General features: G+C 48.5%; 1 protein-coding gene across 1 annotated transcript in view; it reads right to left on the minus strand.

The window, feature by feature from the left end:
* Positions 1 to 893: 893 nt before the first annotated feature.
* KIF4A (kinesin family member 4A) overlaps positions 894 to 18347 on the minus strand; it is a 46699-nt gene continuing 29245 nt past the window's right edge. The window contains exons 21-31 of the mRNA XM_070953971.1: positions 16896 to 17051; positions 15688 to 15773; positions 13586 to 13715; positions 13224 to 13394; positions 11616 to 11723; positions 7311 to 7388; positions 7112 to 7213; positions 6090 to 6239; positions 5099 to 5218; positions 2146 to 2271; positions 894 to 1139 (exon numbers count right to left, since the gene is read on the minus strand). Coding sequence (XP_070810072.1) covers positions 936 to 1139; positions 2146 to 2271; positions 5099 to 5218; positions 6090 to 6239; positions 7112 to 7213; positions 7311 to 7388; positions 11616 to 11723; positions 13224 to 13394; positions 13586 to 13715; positions 15688 to 15773; positions 16896 to 17051 — 1431 coding nt within the window. The 3' untranslated portion in view covers positions 894 to 935. The remainder of the gene's footprint in view (positions 1140 to 2145; positions 2272 to 5098; positions 5219 to 6089; positions 6240 to 7111; positions 7214 to 7310; positions 7389 to 11615; positions 11724 to 13223; positions 13395 to 13585; positions 13716 to 15687; positions 15774 to 16895; positions 17052 to 18347) is intronic.

Genomic DNA, 18347 nt, shown 5'->3' on the forward strand with positions numbered 1-18347 from the left:
ACCCCAAGTCCAGAAGCAAGAGATGCCGACAAGAAACAAATGTAGCAACGTTGCTTTCCTACAAAGATCCCAAGAGCTGTTTCTGTTCTTTTAAGCCGCCTGGGAGGGGCCAATCATCTCCTGGCCTTACTCCTGAGTTGTCCTTTTTGCTTTAGCTGCTCTTGCCTTCTGGCAGCTCTTCGCATGCGTGCATTAGGAACAGGCTCCTCCTGTTCCTCTGCCTCTCTGCTATCTGCCTCTGGAGGCTCCGGAGTCCGCACATCACTCCCAGATGGCCCTGGCCCCATCTCTGCCTCCGACGCAGAGCCCTCGTCTGGGCCTTCCCGACTCCAGGACTGGTCCATGTTCTTCCCCAGCCTCATCACTGTCCGACTCCACTGCCAGCTGGCGGACCACAATAGTATGTAAGTCTATTGCAAAGGAAGGAAGTCATCTTGGTGCAGTGATTAGAATGCAGTATTGCAGGCTGACTCTGCCCACAGCCAGCAGTTCGAATCTTATCAGGCTCCAGGTTGTCTCAGACTTCCGTCCTTCCTTCCAGTCAGTAAAATGAGGACCCAGATTTTTGGGGGGTCAGGATGCTCTCTAAACTGGTCAGAGAGGGCTGTGAAGCGGTATATAAGTCTCAGGGCCATTGCTATTATTATTCCTCTCCTCCTCGCTTTGCAGAGTGCTACGTCGTGGTATCTCGGTTCTCCCATCGGGGCTTTGAGGAAACCCCCTAAAGTCTTAACTTCGCCCGGAGCCAAAAAAGAGACCTTGCCAAACCAATTCATCATGAGCAAATCTTTAATTAGGAAACTATACAAAATCTTTATTAACCTATACATCGAACAAGGATTATTTTACAGATTAAAAATAAAAATAAGGAAACGGGGGGGGGGGGGGGAAACAGACGGGGACGACGACGGATGGGACAGGGACGGATGGCGGCTTCACTTTTCTTCCATCAAGCCCTCTTTGATCGGGGTGCAGCCGGAGAAGAAGCGACTGGTATTGCTCAAAAGACGCTTCCGACGTTTCTTCAGGGTGGGCTGCAGGATTTCGGGCCCTTCCGAGGGTCTCGGGGGTGCGAACGAAGCCGGGGCGCTGCCCTGGGGGGCTGCCAAGGTTTCGGCCTGCATTGTGTCTTCCAGGACCTGGTGGGAGGGGGAGAGAGAAAGGACTTGAGTCCGGAGGGAATCGTTAAAAGAGATTCGCTCAATGACTGCCTGTTATCACTGCAGCGACTCGCTTTACGGCCGAGGCAAAAAAAAAAAAAAAAAGTAAAATCCAGTGTGATCCCGTTCAGCGGCTCAAATTCTGGATCTCAACTGCGGTTGTAAGTCGAGGACCGCTCGCCGAGCTTACGAGCATCAGTGCCTCCTATTTTGCTCGCACGATGGTTAACGTTCATCCCTACAGGGAGTCCTCGACTTACCATGGCAACGGAGGACAAAATTTCCATCGCTAAAGCGAAACAAGTAAAGGTTGCCCCGTTTTACCACAATTGTGGAGTGAGTAGCCGCAGCGGTTAAAGCGAGTAACCCAGTCATTAAGCGGATCGGGCTTTCCCCCTTGACTTTGCTTATCAGGTCGCAAAAAGGGGATTGTCTTACACCCCTGGGACGCTGTGGCTGTCGTAAATCTGAAGCAGTTGCCAAGTGTCTTGAATTTTGATCACGGGACTCTGGGCATGCAGCCAAGGTCGTTAAGTGTGCAAAGCGGTCGCAAGTCACTTTTTTTTTTGGGGGGGGGGTGACGTAACTTCGAATGGTCATGACGGCATTTTATTCCAATCTCATGTTAAACGGTATTTTATTCCATGTTAAATGGTTATTTGAATTCCATTTGAAACGGTAACTTTATTCCCATTCCCTTTTTAAATCGTATTTTATCAAATTTCAGTCATCTTTTGTTTCTGGGACTCCCTGCGCTTTGATTATGGCCCAAGCGCTGATCAATCAATCAATCTATAAATGGTCACTAAATGAACAGTCGTAAGTGGAGGACAACCCGTACTTGGACATTGAGTGTCCAGTTCTGGCTTGTTTAAACAACAGACCCCCCCCGCTCCCCCAAAGCCACTGACTCCCCCCCCCCCGGTGAAAACTCAAAAAGCCCCCCCCCCCATTTATTTATCCTGCCCCGACGGCCTCTTTGTACCTTTTTTGTGGGTGCGATTGCAGGGGGCTCAAAGAAAGTGTCCCCGCAGGTCACCTGGGTGGGGTCTTCCAGGCTAAAGGTTCGGTCTCCAACATCCCCCATCGACCCATCAATGAGCAGCCCCTCCTAAGGGGGAAAAAAAAAACAACAAAGAGGCAGGCAGGCATTAGCCAGGTCAAGCGTCACGCCGGCCCAATTTGGCCCTTCTCGACAGATGAAGCTGGACCAGGGAAGGGAAGTCCCTTCTCGGTAGCACCCCAAGCCCCCTTTTCTGGCCAAAGCAAATTCACAACATAAACAGAGGGAGGGGGATTTTTTGCCGCCCCCCCCTCCCCACCAGCCAATTGACTTCCGGATGCATCAAGAGTAGAAGAAGCCCCATCGTTCCCAGCCGATGCATATAGGGTGGGATAATGGGACCTGCGATCCGGCACATCAATAGAAGAGAATATTTGTAGCTCCTTGGTGGTCTCCGAACTTCGTGGCTTTCTTGCAAACGTTTCGTGACCCAACTAGGGAACGTCATCAGTGATAGAAGGGAGTGGAGTTTGCAGAGAGGAAGTAAGGAAGGAGGAGGAGGAAGGCTGTGGGGTTCCTTGGTGGCTTTCTTGCAGGAAAGAGAGGGGGAAGTGAAAGAGGAGGAGGAGGAGACAAGAAAGAGGAGGAGGCAGAGAAGGAGCAGAAGGAGGAGAAGAAAAAGACGAGGGGGGAGGAGGAGGAAGGAGAAGGAGAAGAAGAGGAGGAGACAAGAAAGAGGAGGCGGAGAAGGAAGGAGAAGGAAGAAAAAGAAGACGAGGAGGAGGAGGAGGAAAAAGAAGAAGTAGAAGAAGAAGAAGAAGAAGAAGAAGAAGAAAAGGGTTTTGAGGTCATAAGTGCTCTCTGAGTTGGGCAGTTTTTTCTTGCAGACATTTTATGACCCCACTAGGAGGGGGTGCTAGAAGGGGGTGGAGTTTGCAATGAGGAGGATGGAGAAGGGGAAGAGGAGGACTGTGTGGTGGTCTCCGAGCTTGTTTGTTTTCTTGCAGACGTTTCATGACCCCACTAGCTAACGTCATCAGCGCTAAAAGGAGTGGGATTTGCATTTCTAGCACTGACGCTGTTATCTAGTGGGGGTCATAAACCACCAAGCTCAGAGACAACCAAGGACCACACAGTCCTCCTCCCCCCTCCTCCCCACAAACCCCATTCTCTTCTAACATTGATGATGTTCCCTAGGGGGGGTCATGAAACGTCTGCAAGAACCCCCCCCCCCCCAAGCTCAGAGAGCACCAAGGACCCCACACAAGGGCAGGCCGAGGAGGAAAGCCATGATACTGGTTTGGGATTTGCCTTTTTATTTACTCAGGGCCCCTTGAAAGAATTCAAAATACTTTCTCCATGTTAACACTTGCAGAGCTGAGTTTTGCAAGGGAAGAGAGTGAGTAAACGTCCCCAGCGCCAGCGGGAAGAGGAAGGCAATACATTTTTCACACCCCAAAATTCAGAGCTTCTCACATCATAAGTAAAGGTCGAGGTTCCCCTCGCACATATGTGCCAGCTGTTCCTGACTCTAGGGGGCGGTGCTCATCTCCGTTTCAAAGCCGAAGAGCCAGCGCTGTCCGAAGACGTCTCCGTGGTCATGTGGCCGGTGTGACTCAACGCCAAAGGCGCACGGAACGCTGTTCCCTTCCCACCAAAGGTGGTCCCTATTTTTCTCCTTGCATTTTTTACGGGGTTTCGAACTGCTAGGTTGGCAGAAGCTGGGACAAGTGACGGGAGCTCACCCCGTTACGCTACGCTAGGGATTCGAACCGCTGAACTGCCGACCTTTCGATCGACAAGCTCAAGAGTCTTAGCCACTGCGTCCCTTTCTCACGTCAGAGAGAGATAAAAAAATCCATTTATTTATTTATAGTGAAATAGCGAAACCTATGGCTTGCGTGAGAGCTATATCTGCGGGCAGGCGAGCCGTTGCCCTAGCCTAGCTCCAGCGGGCGCCAGCCAGCTGATTCTCAGCTGGCCCTGCCCACACCACCCCTCCCCTCCCCTCCCCGGAGTCTCCATGTGGCCTGTTTTGGATGCCAGGTTAAGAACAGGGCTCGCGTGGAGGCTCTGGGAGGGCATTTTTGGCCTCTGGGCGGCTGGGGGAGGCTGTTTTAGCCCTCCCCAGGCTCCAAGAAAGCCTCTGGAGCCTGGGGAGGGTGAAAAATGGACCTACCAGAAGTCTGGAAATGGGCCGTTTCTGGCTTCCAGAGGCTTCAGGGAGGCCTGCTAGGCCCAAAACTGGGCGTGCGTGCATGCGCAGGGGAGTGCAGGAGGGTTGCCCGTGCATGCGTAGGGGGCATGGCGTCCGGGGGGGGCATTGAATTATGGGTGTGGGCATGCTTGTGCTATTCAGCACCCGAGGTAAAAAAGGTTGGCCATCACTGGCCAAGGGTCTCCTCTGTCAGAGCTGAAGAAGCTTCTTGGATGAGAAGCGAAATGTCTTCAAAAGAAAAACAAAAACCAAGAAAGTCCAAGTTGCCTCCTGAAAAAAGCACCTTGGTGACTTAGGCAGTCAGTTCTATCTGGTTCGCCCGAACTGGTAGCGGCGGCTGCGGCTCAGCCCACCCGCTCGGATGTCATCACGTCCCGTATTTGAAGGGAGGTGGCGCGCACATGCTCACATTTGTGAACCGGTAGCGAAGGTAATACCACCCCTGCCCCTAGGGTCTCCTGCTTGAGGAGGGGGTGGGACTAGAAGACCTCTGAGGTCCCTTCCAACTCCTCGTTCTGAATGTGAAATTTCGGCTTGGGTTAGTGAATGGAAGTAAAATGCTGCCTGGTTGTTGATTTTTTTTGTCCCTTCTGAGCTTCGTGAGATGTCACAAGGCCGAGGTCTCCTCTTGTGATGCTGCAGGAACAAGACAGCTTCACTGCTGGGGGGGTGGGGCGCGGGGGGATTTGGGGCAGGCCGGGGGGGAGGGGAACTCACCAAGAAGCCATTCTCCCGGTTCCGACATATTTCTGCCTCACACCGGCAATCCTCCGAGCAGGCCAGTTTCTGTTTTCGGCAACCGCACTGCTTGTTTCCGCAGCGGCCTCGGCAGGTGCACTAAGGAATGGAGAGCACCCAGGAGAAAAGTTAGAGAGAGAGAGATGCTCCACCAGGAAAGGACAGCGGGGGAGTGGGGGGAAGAAACACCGTCACAAAGACCCAGCAAGGATGGTGACGTCTGGGGATCTGTTCCTCCCCTCCGAGGCCAGAGGAATTGCAGATGGGCTGAGTAAAGGTGTGTGTGTGTGTGTGTGTGTAGTGGCAAAGGGGGGAGGGGCTTAGAAACCAGATGGGGAGTTCTTGTCCCGTCTTTGGCCTGAAAGTCGGCTGGGTGGGTGACTTCAGGCCAAGCGTCAGGAGGTGAGGAGTTTCTTGTTGTGCCTTAGTCATGAAAACTGGTTAGGTGACTTTGGGCCCAACACCAGGAGACAGTGAGTTCTAGTCTCACCTTAAGCTATGAAAGTCGGCTAGGTGATTTTGGGCCAATCACCAGGAGACAGTGAGTTCTAGTCTCATTCACCTTGAGTTACATGTGGGGGAAAAAGGTGGGAGAAAAATCTAAAGAAAAAGAAAGAAACCCAGCTCTAACGTTATACAGAAAGAAGGGAGGGGAGGAAGGGAGGTGGAAAAAGAGGGAAGGAAGGGAAGGAGGGAGGGAGGGGAGTGCTCGAAACCAAGCTACAAGAGAAACTCCCAAGGATTTGGTGCTTCCAGCCTGCGGGAATTCATCCTAGCGACTGAAGTTTAGCATCCTGCCAATCATCTCGTTCCCTCTTGATAATACGGAGGCCTTCAGAACTCTCCCGCGTGCATTCAACTCAACGGCTGCTAGCTAAGACAGAAAAGGCGAGCCTCCATGTTCAGGAGCAGTCTTCTGGAAACTAGAGGACAGTGACATGAGGAATGATTTTCTCGGTCGCTCACGTACCCCTAAAATGCTCTTCCTAATGCCTCGGGCAATTTTGGCCGGCACCCACTCCTCTTCCGCTTCTTCTACCGAGTCATCTGATTCCGAGAACGATTCCTCGATGCTCATGTCGGATTTCGGCTTTGCGCTGGTCATCCGGCGAGGCTTTGGCTGAAGAAGAAGAAGGGAAGAAATCTGAGTTTTTAATTAAAGGGAGGGCAAAGAATATTCAGGATGGTTACTTTAGGCAGCCTCGGAGCACAGAGCTACAGACTTAAGATGGCGTTTCTCAATCGCTTGCAACTTTAAGAGGGGGTGGGGGTGGGGACTTCAACTCCCAGAATTCCCCAGCCAGCCATCTTGGCTGGGGAATTCTGGGAATCGAAGTCCACCCATCTTAAAACAGGATGGCTGGGAATTCTCAGATTTAAAGGCCATCCATTTTAAAGCAGGCTAACCAGGGAATTCTGGGAGTTGAAGTCCACCCATCTTAAAGTCTCTGATCTCCATGCTGACTAGGGAATTCTGGGAATCAAAGTCCGCCCATCAAACTGACTAGGGAATTCTGGGAGTTGAAGTCCACCCATTTTAAAGCAGGCTGGTTGGGGAATTCTGGGAGTTGAAGTCTACCTATCTTAAAGCAAGCTGGCTGAGGAATTCTGGGAGTTGAAGTCCACCCATTTTAAAGCAGGCTGGTTGGGGAATTCTAGGAGTTGAAGTCCACTCATTTTAAAGCACAGTGGCTAGGGAATTATGGGAGTTGAAGGCCATCCATTTTAAAGCAGGCTGGCTGGGGAATTCTTGTGGCGAGATGGGTGGCAAATACATTTACTAAATAAAAATGTGGACTTAAAAGGAGTTCCAGAATTTTTAGCTAAGGTGGTTGCTGTTTTAAGAGTTTACAGGGCCAAGGAAAATATGATCATTTCCCTATTTCTAATCCCTGCTGAACCGACCAGCCAACAGGATGGAAGGGGGGGGGGAAGCATGCCAATCCCTCCCTCAGGAGGCTCTAACTCCCCCCCCCCCAAGAGAACACCCACCTTGGGAGGGATGTAATCGAAAGGAGATTCGGAAATATCTCCAAGGCCGGAATCTACTTTGTAGATCTTCTGTCCGCTGGCTGCCTGGAGAAGCTTGACGTTCTGCGGGAGGGAAAGATGGAGGAGGAGGAGGAAATTGTGTGAGCCAGCAAGGAGTGAGGTTACCTGTCCCGGCGGGTGAAGCCGACCTTGGACTCACCTGCCTGAGGGCTTCCAGCTCTTCGCAGAGTTCCTGGTTTTTCTCCAAGGTTTCTTTCAGCTTTTCAAGCTCTTCTTCCTGCTCGCAGAAGGGGGAGAACGTGTGAGATGAAGAGAGAGATTCCAAGGGATGGGCTGTAGGTAGTCCTCAAGGCGGAGCTGTCGTCGCGACGGCACGACGAGCAATCTTGGAGCTCCAAGATTGCCGTCGATATTCCCGCTGCTAGACAGTCTTGTCAGGACCCCACCGTCCCGTAGAGACGGTGTTAGTGAAGGGCACATCCTGCTGATCCCAGGGACACCGCAAAGTCCCTGGTTGATCCAGGAGAAACTAAAGGCCGTTTTTCATACCGATGACCATTGCAGCATCCCCCCGTGATTAAAATTCAGACTGGCTTGGGCAAACCGACTCGTATTTAGGATGGTGGCAGTGTCCCGGGGTTACGTCATCCCCCTTTTGCGACCTTCTGAGCCGCAAAGGCAATGGGGAAAAGCCAGATCTACTCAACAACCGGGGTATTCACGTAACAACTACAGCGATTGACTTACCCGTGTTTCCCCTGAAAATAAGACCTGGTTTTATTTTATTTTCGTCTCCAAAATAAGCACCAGGTCCTATTTTCGGGGGATATCTTACTCACTTAAGACCCCTGCAGCTAGGCCTCCCACACCCCGACACCTATCGTGCCGCTGCCCGACTTCTTCTGCGGCCGGACGCTGTGTGGCGGTGTTGTGCTATTACACGTGTGAGCGGTGGCACCGGCACAACGAGGCACAGGCTGTCCTGCCACGAGCAGCCACAGAAGAAGTCAGGCAGCGGTGCGACAGGTGTTGGAGCGTGGGAGGCTGTTCTGCCCCAGCTACTGACCCCAAAGAACGCAGCACACACAAAGTCTGCACAAACTTGAGTTTACTAAATTAAATCAGTCTTTTTCAAACAAAGGCTGTTAAGTAACTTTCTTAAAAAGCCTACAAGAATCCAAAGAATAAATAATCGTAATCTTACTAGGATTAGCAGAAAGCCCAGAGGCAATTTGCAGGAAACTGATAAGAGAACTAAGATCAGGACGCGAAGGAGAGTGAACGAAGTTGTTCCCTGCAAATTGCCTCAGTCGTCATCCTTCCTTAAATAGGCTAAGGGAGTGGCCAATTAGCCCCAATTCTTACTCTCGAGGAGACCTCCTCCTGAGGAGCCACTCCTGCCTTTTGGCAGCTCTGGGCGCCCGTGCATCGAGAAGAGGCTCCTCCTCTTCTTCCTCGTCACTTAAGGGAGCTTCTGGAGGTTCTGAAGGCCCTGGCTGAATCCCCGCCTCTGGCACCACATCTTTTCCAGCCTCCTCATTGTCTGACTCGAGTGCCAGCTGCACAGGCTGCTGGCGCAGAACCACATCAGCCTCCTCGCTGTTGGAATCAGCTACTAGCTGCACAGGCCGCTGACGGGCCACAACAGAGGCCTGGCTGTGACAGTCCTATGGTAAGGCAGGTGTGGGGCGCATGGGGCAGTGCCACCCTCCCATCCCTGTCCTAGCTTGATTTTTACGCCTGCGCCTCACCTGACCTCATGGTGGGTGGAGCTTAATTAGGGCTTATTTTTTGGGGGGGGCTTATATTAGGTGCAGGCATGAAAACTGGGCTAGGCCTTGTTTTTGGGGTAGGCTGTATTTTCGGGGAAACACGTGGCGAGAAAGGCGGTGAAATGGGGCCAGTCATTTAACCGCCGTCTTGCTTAGCAACAGAGATTTGGGGTGGCATTGTGGTCGTAAGTTGAGATCCACCTGTATTTTCCCCCTGTCCTCGCCGTAAACTAAATCAGACAGTCAGAAGACAGGACGAAAATTCTTTTAATTTCACAACAGATAGATAGATTGAACAATAGTTTCAATGGGGGAAAAATGGGACCATCCTACACCGGGCCAAGTTCAAAGAACGCCAGGGAATTTCTAGAAGCCTGGCATTCCGACAAATCAGCCCGTCAATAGACACATGGACCTTAACAACATCTATAGACTCTGCAAAAGAGACAATCAACCAGCCCAAAAGAGAACAAAAAAAAATCCAGCACCTCTCCACCAGCAATCAGCTCCCAGATCAGCATAGATTAATTCTAGGGTTAACTTCAGACCGACGATTAAATAAACAATACCCAAATCAAGAAACTGCCAAAGAGGAGGAGTCCTTCGACACACCCTAACCGGGTTCACTAAGTGCAAATAGAAATACATCCTATTTCCATAGCAAGGAAGAGAAAAAAAGCAGGAAGGGTTAAATTGAATACTTCCGGGTGCGCTTCAAGGTGTTGGTTATCACCTTTAAAGCGCTCCATGGCATCGGGCCTAGCTATCTTCGAGACCGCCTGCTGCCACCGACAATCTCCCATCGACCCGTGCGCTCCCACAGAGAGGGCCTCCTCGGGGTGCCATCAGCCAAACAGTGCAGGCTGGTGACCCCCAGGGGGAGGGCCTTCTCTGTGGGGGCACCTACCCTCTGGAATCAATTGCCTCCAGAGATAAGGAGAATCCAAGACCTCGGTGCCTTCCGCCGTGCCCTTAAAACCTTCCTTTTCCAGCAAGCCGGGCTGGCCTAATTTTTTTAAGTGTTTTTAAGTGTTTTGTTTATTGTTTTTAATTAATGGGGCCAAATTTATATATGTATATTTTAACTGTATTTTAATATTTGTACTTGATGTTTTTACTTGGCTGTTCACCGCCCTGAGTCCTCAGGGAGAAGGGCGGTATACAAATTCAAAATAAAATAAAATAAAATAAATAAAATACTTTATTCAAAGTGGAAAATATTTTTTTTCATTTCGATATCACTTCTGGAATTTGCGCTTGTGAAGGGGAAAAAAAAATGAAATGTTGGTTTTGTTGAATTAGAAAGTTGTGTTGAATAGAAAGATTTGGTGTTATAGAAATGGCTAGTTTTATACCATGTTTTCTCCCAAAATAAGACATCCCCCTGATAATAAGCCGAATCGGGCTTTTGAGCGCATGGCAATAAGGCCAAGCGCTTATTTCAGGGTTCAAAAAAATATAAGACAGGGCCTTATTTTCGGGGAAACACGGTACTCTATCTATTCTATTCTATTCTATTCTATTCATTATATTATATTCTCTATTCTATTTTCCATTCTATTCTCTATTTATTCTATTCTCTTCTATTGTATTTTATATTCTATATTCTACTTATTGTATTTTCTATGATATTCTCTATTCTATTCTAATTATTCTATTATATTCTCTATTCTATTTTCCATTCTATTCTCTTTTTATTCTATTCTCTTCTATTGTATTTTATATTCTATATTCTACTTATTGTATTTTCTATGATATTCTCTATTCTATTCTAATTATATTATATTCTCTATTCTATTTTCCATTCTATTCTCTTTTTATTCTATTCTCTTCTATTGTATTTTATATTCTATATTCTACTCTATTGTATTTTATATTCTATATTCTACTATTGTATTTTCTATTCTATTCTATTCTATTCTATTCTATTCTATTCTATTCTATTCTATTCTATTCTATTCTATTCTATTCTATTCTATTCTATTCTATTCTATTCTATTCTATTCTATTCCCTAGCCTGTTTTCCCCAAACTAAGGCATCCCCTGATAATAAGCCAAATCGGTCTTTTCAGTGCATGGCAATAAGGCCAAGCGCTTATTTCAGGGTTCAAAAAAATATAAGACAGGGTCTTATTTTCGGGGAAACACGGTATTAATATGTAAAAAGCCAAAACTGGAGGTTGGGAGTGTATTGGACTGTGCTAGGAAGAGTTGGAAATCAATGCCCCCTTTTCTTTCTTTTTTCTCTCTCCCCTTTGAATTTCACATCCCGTTTTCTCGTTCCCTTAATTTCCTATTTTCTTTTCCTTTTTTTGTGTGTGTATTTTGCACAATAAATAAATAAAAAAGAAACTGCCAAAGAGTCATCAGTCAACGGCCTAACCAAAGGAATCTCTAAATCGCCCCCACCCACCCACACTGACAGGGCAAGTCACCAGAATATAAACTGACAGCAAACAGCACTCTTTACTAGCATTGATGATGTTACCTAGTTGGGTCATGAAATGTCTGCAAGAAAACAGAGCATCAAGGCCCCCCCTCAACTAAATTAGAGCCCTCCAAGGTGGCTGGTCCCTAGTTTTCTTTCTTCCCCCGACGAAGGAATCCTCAGGCCCTCAAACCTTGGCTGAGACTCAAACCTCGGGGTGTCTGGATCCTGTTGGCCTGAAATTCTGCCGAGTTCACCCCCCCTCCCTGGATTTAAGGCCTCCCTCCTCCACCTCTCCTCTTACCTGGAATCGGAGGCGTTCCAGAAGCTGCTCCTCCCGTTCGGAAGTCGAGGTTTCCAGCGTTTTTTCCGCTTCCTCCTTGTGCTGGACTTGGCTGAGCAGGTAGAGAATCTATCAAAGGGGACAGGAAAGAGAGTGGCAGCGACTGGGGAAGAGACGGCGAAGCTAACCAGGAACTGGAAGTCCCATGATCCACAGCTTCCCCCTACAGAATTTCAGCTCCAAGCCAGCTTTGGAGGAGGTTCTTGCGGGGGAAGGGGAAAACGGATTCACTTAACCACAATATTATCTTGACTTAATAATCGCAATCATCTTCATCTTTTTAATGATCCCATAATCCCTTGCGGGATGGAGTCTGGGTAACTGAATGGAGTTGAGTTTTTACTGGCCGGTTGCCCTTCCTGTCGCCAATGAGGAGTTTTGTTCAGATTATATTCTCATTGTGCCCAGAGAGAGAAATATCTGCCTCTACCTAGGATCGAACTCACAGCCTCCTGATTGTGAGGCAAGAGCTCCCACCTTTAGGCCACTGCACCACTCAGCATTTAGGCTTATATTATCATCATCATCTTTTAATAACCCCATAATCCCTTGAGGGATGGAATCGGGGCAACTGAATGGAGCTGAGTGTTTTACTGGCCGGATGCCTTTCTTGTTGCCAGTCCGGAGTTTTATTCAGCATATATATTCTCATTGTGCCCAGAGAGAGAAATATCAGCCTCTACCTAGGATCGAACTCACAGCCTCCTGATTGTGAGGCGAGAGCTCCACCTCTCGGCCACTGCACCACTTGAGCCTCCAAATTCAGATGGCTAAGTGTTGCGTGAATTTTAGCCTCCTTTTACGACTTTCCTCGTCACGCTGGTTCACTCGAATCACCGCAGTTGTTAAATGATTGACACGGTTGTTAAGTGAATCTGGCTTCGAGTTTGCTTATCAGAAGGTTGCATTGCGACCCCGGGGATGCAGCAACCGTCATAAACGCCAGTCAGTTGCCGAGCGTCTGAATTTTGATTACTGTACGTGACCACAGAGATGCTGTAACGGTCGTTAAGTGTGAAACAAGGGTCTGAAGTGCCGCCGTAACTTCCGACGGCCGCTAAAGGAAAGGTTAAGTCGAGGGCGGCCTGTGCCGACTTAGCAGCTGCACTGATTCACTTAACAACTGCGGCGAGAAAGGTCGTGAAACAGGACAAAGCTCACTTTGATTGTTCTGCCTAGCAACGGAAATATGGGGCTCAATTGTGCTCGTAAGGCGAGGACCACCTGGTATTTCTGATTTTCAATCCATCATTTTTGTGGAATCAACAAGTGGTGGGGTGGCCTAGAGGTGGAGCTCGCATCTCAGAATCAGGAGGCTGTGAGTTCGATCCTAGATAGAGGCTGATATTTCTCTCTCTGGGCACAATGAGAATATATCTGCTGAATAAAACTCCGGACTGGCAACAAGAAAGGCATCCGGCCAGTAAAACACTCAGCTCCATTCAATTGCCCAGAATCCATCCCGCAAGGGATTATGGGGTCGTTAAAAGAAGATGATTTGTGTGGGGTCACCGCACTACCTAACGCAGTGTTTCTGGAAAGCGAGGGTGGTTGTTGTCCAGGCCGTACCTTCTCCTGGTATTCCTGCTCCACCTTGACCAGCCGCCTCTCCAGCTCGGCCTCCGTGTCGGCAGCCCCCTTCCGCTCTTCCAGAAGCATCTTATGGACGTCGGTGCAGGTGGTTTTGCTCTGCTGAAGTCGGTTTTCTACTTTCCCATTTTCCACTTTGGAGGCGACCAGCTTCGGGAGCAAGGAAAGTCAAACACATGGAGAGGACATTAGGAGAGTCTTCTGGCCACCCCCACTTCTTGGCCAGCAGAGGACAAGGGAAGGTTTGGACCTCCTCTTGAAGGTCCCAACCGGCAACATCTTGGGGATAGGCGAGCCAGCAAGGAAGGCCCTGGGGCCATTTTTGGAGCCCCCAAACTTACTTCACCAATCAGGTACTTGACGGCACACTTGGCTTCTGACATAATAGCTATGTTTTCCCAGCGCTGTTTGGCCCGGTCGCCGGTCTCAGCGTCCAGCAACTTCTGCTGCAGATCTGCAATTTGGGCGCTCCTGTGGAAGGAGTCATAGAGTTGGTGGAGGTTGGTTTTGAGAAGACATCTTGGGGGGGACAAAGCTCCCTGCTTATGGGTGACGATGAGGGAGATGCTTACAGAAGTGGGGCCAATCCATCTCTCTCTCCCTTTAGCCCTCGCTGTTTCAGAAGACCTACAGCAGGGGTCTCTAAACTTGGCAACTTTAAAGACTTGTGGACTTCGACTCCCAGAATTCCCTAGCCTGGCTGAGGGATTCTGGGAGCTGCAGTCCACAAGTCGTAAAATTGATAAGCTTGGAGGACAGCATAGTTCCCGTGGAAAATTGGCCAGGACGAGGCAACTAAGGTGGTGATGATAAAACCAATGCATAAATTCAAACAGGAACTGTGTTGGGAGAGGGGCTACCTATTGTTCTGGGGGCTTTCTGGAAAAAACACAGAATAGCAAGAGTTCAAAGGGAGTTTGGAGGCCTTCTAGTCCAACTCCCTGCCTCAAGAAGGAGATCCTAAACCGTTTTAGACGAACGACTGTCCAATCTCTTATTGAAAAGCTCCAGTAATGAAACTTCTGATAGCAGGCAGTTCCGCTGGTTAATTGTTCTAGGATCAAGGCTGCTTTGTCAGTTTTGGAAGACAATTATCTTTTGTGCTTCTAAACTGCCACATATTTTAGCTGGGGAAGTTGGGTTGTTGTTGTTGAAGGGGTAGAAAGTTAGTCGTAACAACATTCTGTATTCAAGGACTTTTGCCTGCGTCTGATGGAGACGGCCTGAAGATTGTATCCGGTTGAGTGTGAAGAGTTGATTGAACTTGTGGGTGTCGGGCGGGGCTGTGAACTGTTAGCTGGGTGTGGAAAACCTGGAAGCTTTCAGATTCGGGTTTTCCCAGATGTGCCAACATGGCATCTCTAGTAAATTGGAACTCTGAGGAACCTCAGATCTTTATTTGGTTGGGGGTGTTCCTTGGAACCCTGACATTGCTAGCCTGTTCTGTTTTGGGCCTAGGAAGGTTATTCATAGTCTTCATTCCATACGATATAAAATTCTTCATTTATTCCATATTTGGTCATCTAAGGCAGGATTTGCCAACCTTGGCCCCTTTAAGACCTATTATGGACTCCAACTCCCAGAATTCCCCAGCCTGAAAGGGTTTTATCAGCATTCTGCATGGATGTTGTGGTCTGCCAGCAGCCTGCAGAGCTGGCAGCGGAGTCGGACAGTGAGGAGGCTGGGGAAGGCCCGGACGAGAACTCTGTGTCGGAGGCAGAGATGGGGCCGGGGCCATCTGGGAGTGATGCGGGGACTCCGAAGCCCCTAGAGTCGGACAGCAGAAAGGCAGAGGAACAGGAGGAGCCTGTTCCTAGGGCACACATGCACAGAACTGCCAGAAGGCAAGAGCAGCTAAAGCAAAAGGGACGACTCAGGAGTAAGGCCAGGAGATGATTGGCCCCTCCCATAAGGCTTAAAAGAGAAACAAAGGCACTTGGGCCTTTTTGCAGGAAAGCAACGTTGTTAACTCTGTTTCCAGTCGGCATCTCTTGTTTGTTTCTGAACTTCGTGGGGCTTTGCCAAGTAAGGCCTTTGGCAGGGTGTCAAAGAAGATAAAGGTTGGTGATTATCCCGAAAGACTTGTTTTGCAACTAATTGGGATTCAGCTGGGAATGAACGTAATTCTCAGCTGTTACAATAATAGATTTTTTGGGGACTAATTGTGTATTGTAATGATTCAGTAAGCCTAGGTCACAACAATAGACAGGAGAACAACAGATGTGGCTGGAGCCCCTTTATCGTATTTTTTGTAACTTAATACAAATAACTTTTCTTAATAGATGGTGGGAATGCGGTCGACATAATATATCTTGACTTCAGCAAAGTGAAAAAAAAAATAGCTGGCTGGGGAATTCTGGGAGTTGAAGTCCACCAGGTCTTAAAAAGAGAACCAAAGTTGACAAACCCCCAATTGAAGGATCAACTTCTTGTATTGTCTTACCTGAGTTCCATTTCGGTCTCCAAACTCTCGATCTGCTTGGTGATGGAATGGTTGATTTCCATGGATTTGTAGGAAAACGTGCGTCTCTGGAGAGGAACGAGAGAGAAATCAATGTGAGATGAACCCCAAAGGCTGAATTTAGAGGGGGAGGGATTCATTTCAAGCCAGAGAAGGGAAGGGGGATCACCTCCTAGCCCACTTCCGAAGACCTGGATTAAGAAGGAAGAGGGTAGAGGTGGGAGAAATACCTAGACTGAATTGCCAAGAAGCAGATACAGACAGTGAAAAAGATCCAAGAGAGGAATATGGGAGACAAGTCAAAAAAAGCATAGCTATTAAAGTATTGAAGTGGGGAAGAGACGACGGATAGATGATTTCTCTTTTTTTTATTTGCTTTTCCTCTTCTCTCTCTTTTCTTTTTTTTAGGTAGGTGACATGACTAGAAGTTAGGATAGAAAGAACATGTCTTTTAATAAAGGGTGATATGATTAAAAAGGGACGTGGTGGCTCAGTGGCTAAGACGCCAAGCTTGTCGATCGAAAGGTCGGCAGTTCAGCGGTTCGAATCCCTAATGCCGCATAACGGCGTGAGCTCCCGTCACTTGTCCCAGCTTCTGCCAACCTGGCAGTTCGAAAGCAGGTAAAAAATGCAAGGAGAAAAATAGGGACCACCTTTGGTGGGAAGGGAACAGCGTTCCGTGCGCTTTTGGCGTTGAGTCATGCCGGCCACATGACCACGGAGACGTCTTCGGACAGCGCTGGCTCTTCGGCTTTGAAACGGAGATGAGCACTGCCCCCTACAGTGGGGAACAACTAGCACATACTGTATGTGCTAGGGTACACCTTTACCTTTACGATTAAAAGTTAGAATAATCGATAGAAATAAGAGAAGGGGGAATATTAGTGTATACACTTTCATATAGTAAAATAAAAGTAACAAGAGAAAACATGGAATAATTGAAATATGACAGATTGCAACTTAATCTAAACGTGTATCATTATTAGAAATAAATAATTTGACTGAATGTAATAACTATGATTAATTCTACTAGTTTTATTTGCATTAGAAAGTATGACACCCAGGTGCCACATTGTTTACACATTGATATGTTTGTAAAAAAAAAAAACTTGTAAAAAAAAAAAAGAAGGAAGGACCTTCCCCTCCTTTTCCCTCTGGATCCGTTTAGGAGCAGCCTGGACGTTGCTCACCCTGTATTTGGACGGGAGGACTTCCCCAGCCTCCTGCTTCTCTTTCAGCAGAGCGATTTCCTTGGCCAAAGTTTTCCGGTCATCCAGAAGGTCATTCAAATGATGTCGCGCTTCTTCTATGCTCACGAGGACTTCGACTTCATTCACCAGCCAGTTCTGGGAAGGAGGAGAGGATCTTGATGAGGGGTCGGCAACCTTAAACACTCAAAAGAGCCACAAAAGTCCTAACCGGAAGCCTCCGTTCAATTCTGGAGCCGACCGGAAGTCCGCTTCCCCAATCATAGAGTCTTCTCCTAGCATGGCGTCCTTTTTCCTCTGCTGACTGAAAGTCGGTTTCCCCACCAGAGAGTCTCCTCCTAACACGGCATCCTTTTTCCTCTACCTGTCCTAACCAAAATCCCTATCAATTGTAGAGCCGACCAGCAACAGGGAGCCGCAGCAGAGGGATGAAAGAGCCACATGCGGCTCCAGAGCCAAGGATTGCTGACCCCTTATCTTGGTGTACAGCAGAGGTGTCAAATTTGATTTAATTGAGGCCCCATCAGGGTTGTGTTTGACCTCGGAAGGCTGGTGTGTGTGTATGTGTATGTGGCCCAGGTAGGCGTGGCCATAGTGGGCATTTGACACAGGCTCAAGATGCATTTTTCCCTCCTCTCTTTCCACAGTTCTTTACTATAACCATTTTCCGATCTCTTCTACCAGATGTTACTGGCAAACGTTTATTACTAATTCTTCATACTCCACTAAACTTTTCATTTCTCCATTAATATCCCATTGTTTAATAGTAAATTGCTCTTCCAGGCAGAAAAGCTATTTATACTATTGCATTTTCATAACCCAACTAATAATAAAAATACAAGAGCATAAATAGCATGATCATACGAGACCTAACAGCGGAGGTAAATTTCCAGGATAGTGAATAGGAACGGCTGTCAATTATAGATTGTCGATTAAATGGACCTACAGTATGAAAAATCTGGCATTAAACTGTAGTATTAACGCAGGATGTTGCTTGTTTTCTATCCAGATCAGGCACTTACTTGTGGTCACATAATTGTAATCCAGTCCAATCCAGTCTTCCTGCAGTCTTCTGCTGGCCGAAAACGGGCCGTGCAGAGGCCTCCTGGGCTTCCGCGCAGCCTGTTTTTGGCCGGCAGAGGGCTGCTGGAGACCGTGGAGGCTGAAAACGGGCCACGAGGGGGGGGGAGGGTGTACGTGCCCCCCCCCATGGCCCATTTTGGCCAGCAGAGGCAACGCAGGCCAGTCCTTTGATATTTCCAGGCCGGCCCCACGGGCCAGATTTAAACACTCCGCAGTCCGGATACAACCTACGGACCTTGAATTTGACGGCGCTGGTATACGGGGTCCGTGGGAGTGTCTCCCGCTTGCACTGGGCGACCCTTCCCATCATCCATTCTCTGCAAGGGACCCTCCCGGTGAAGAAGGCAAGCC

The sequence above is a fragment of the Pituophis catenifer genome, unplaced genomic scaffold, assembly GCF_029215685.1.
Source record: "Pituophis catenifer annectens isolate HBS135680 unplaced genomic scaffold, rPitCat1.0.hap2 SCAF_15, whole genome shotgun sequence".
Lineage (NCBI taxonomy): Eukaryota > Metazoa > Chordata > Lepidosauria > Squamata > Colubridae > Pituophis > Pituophis catenifer.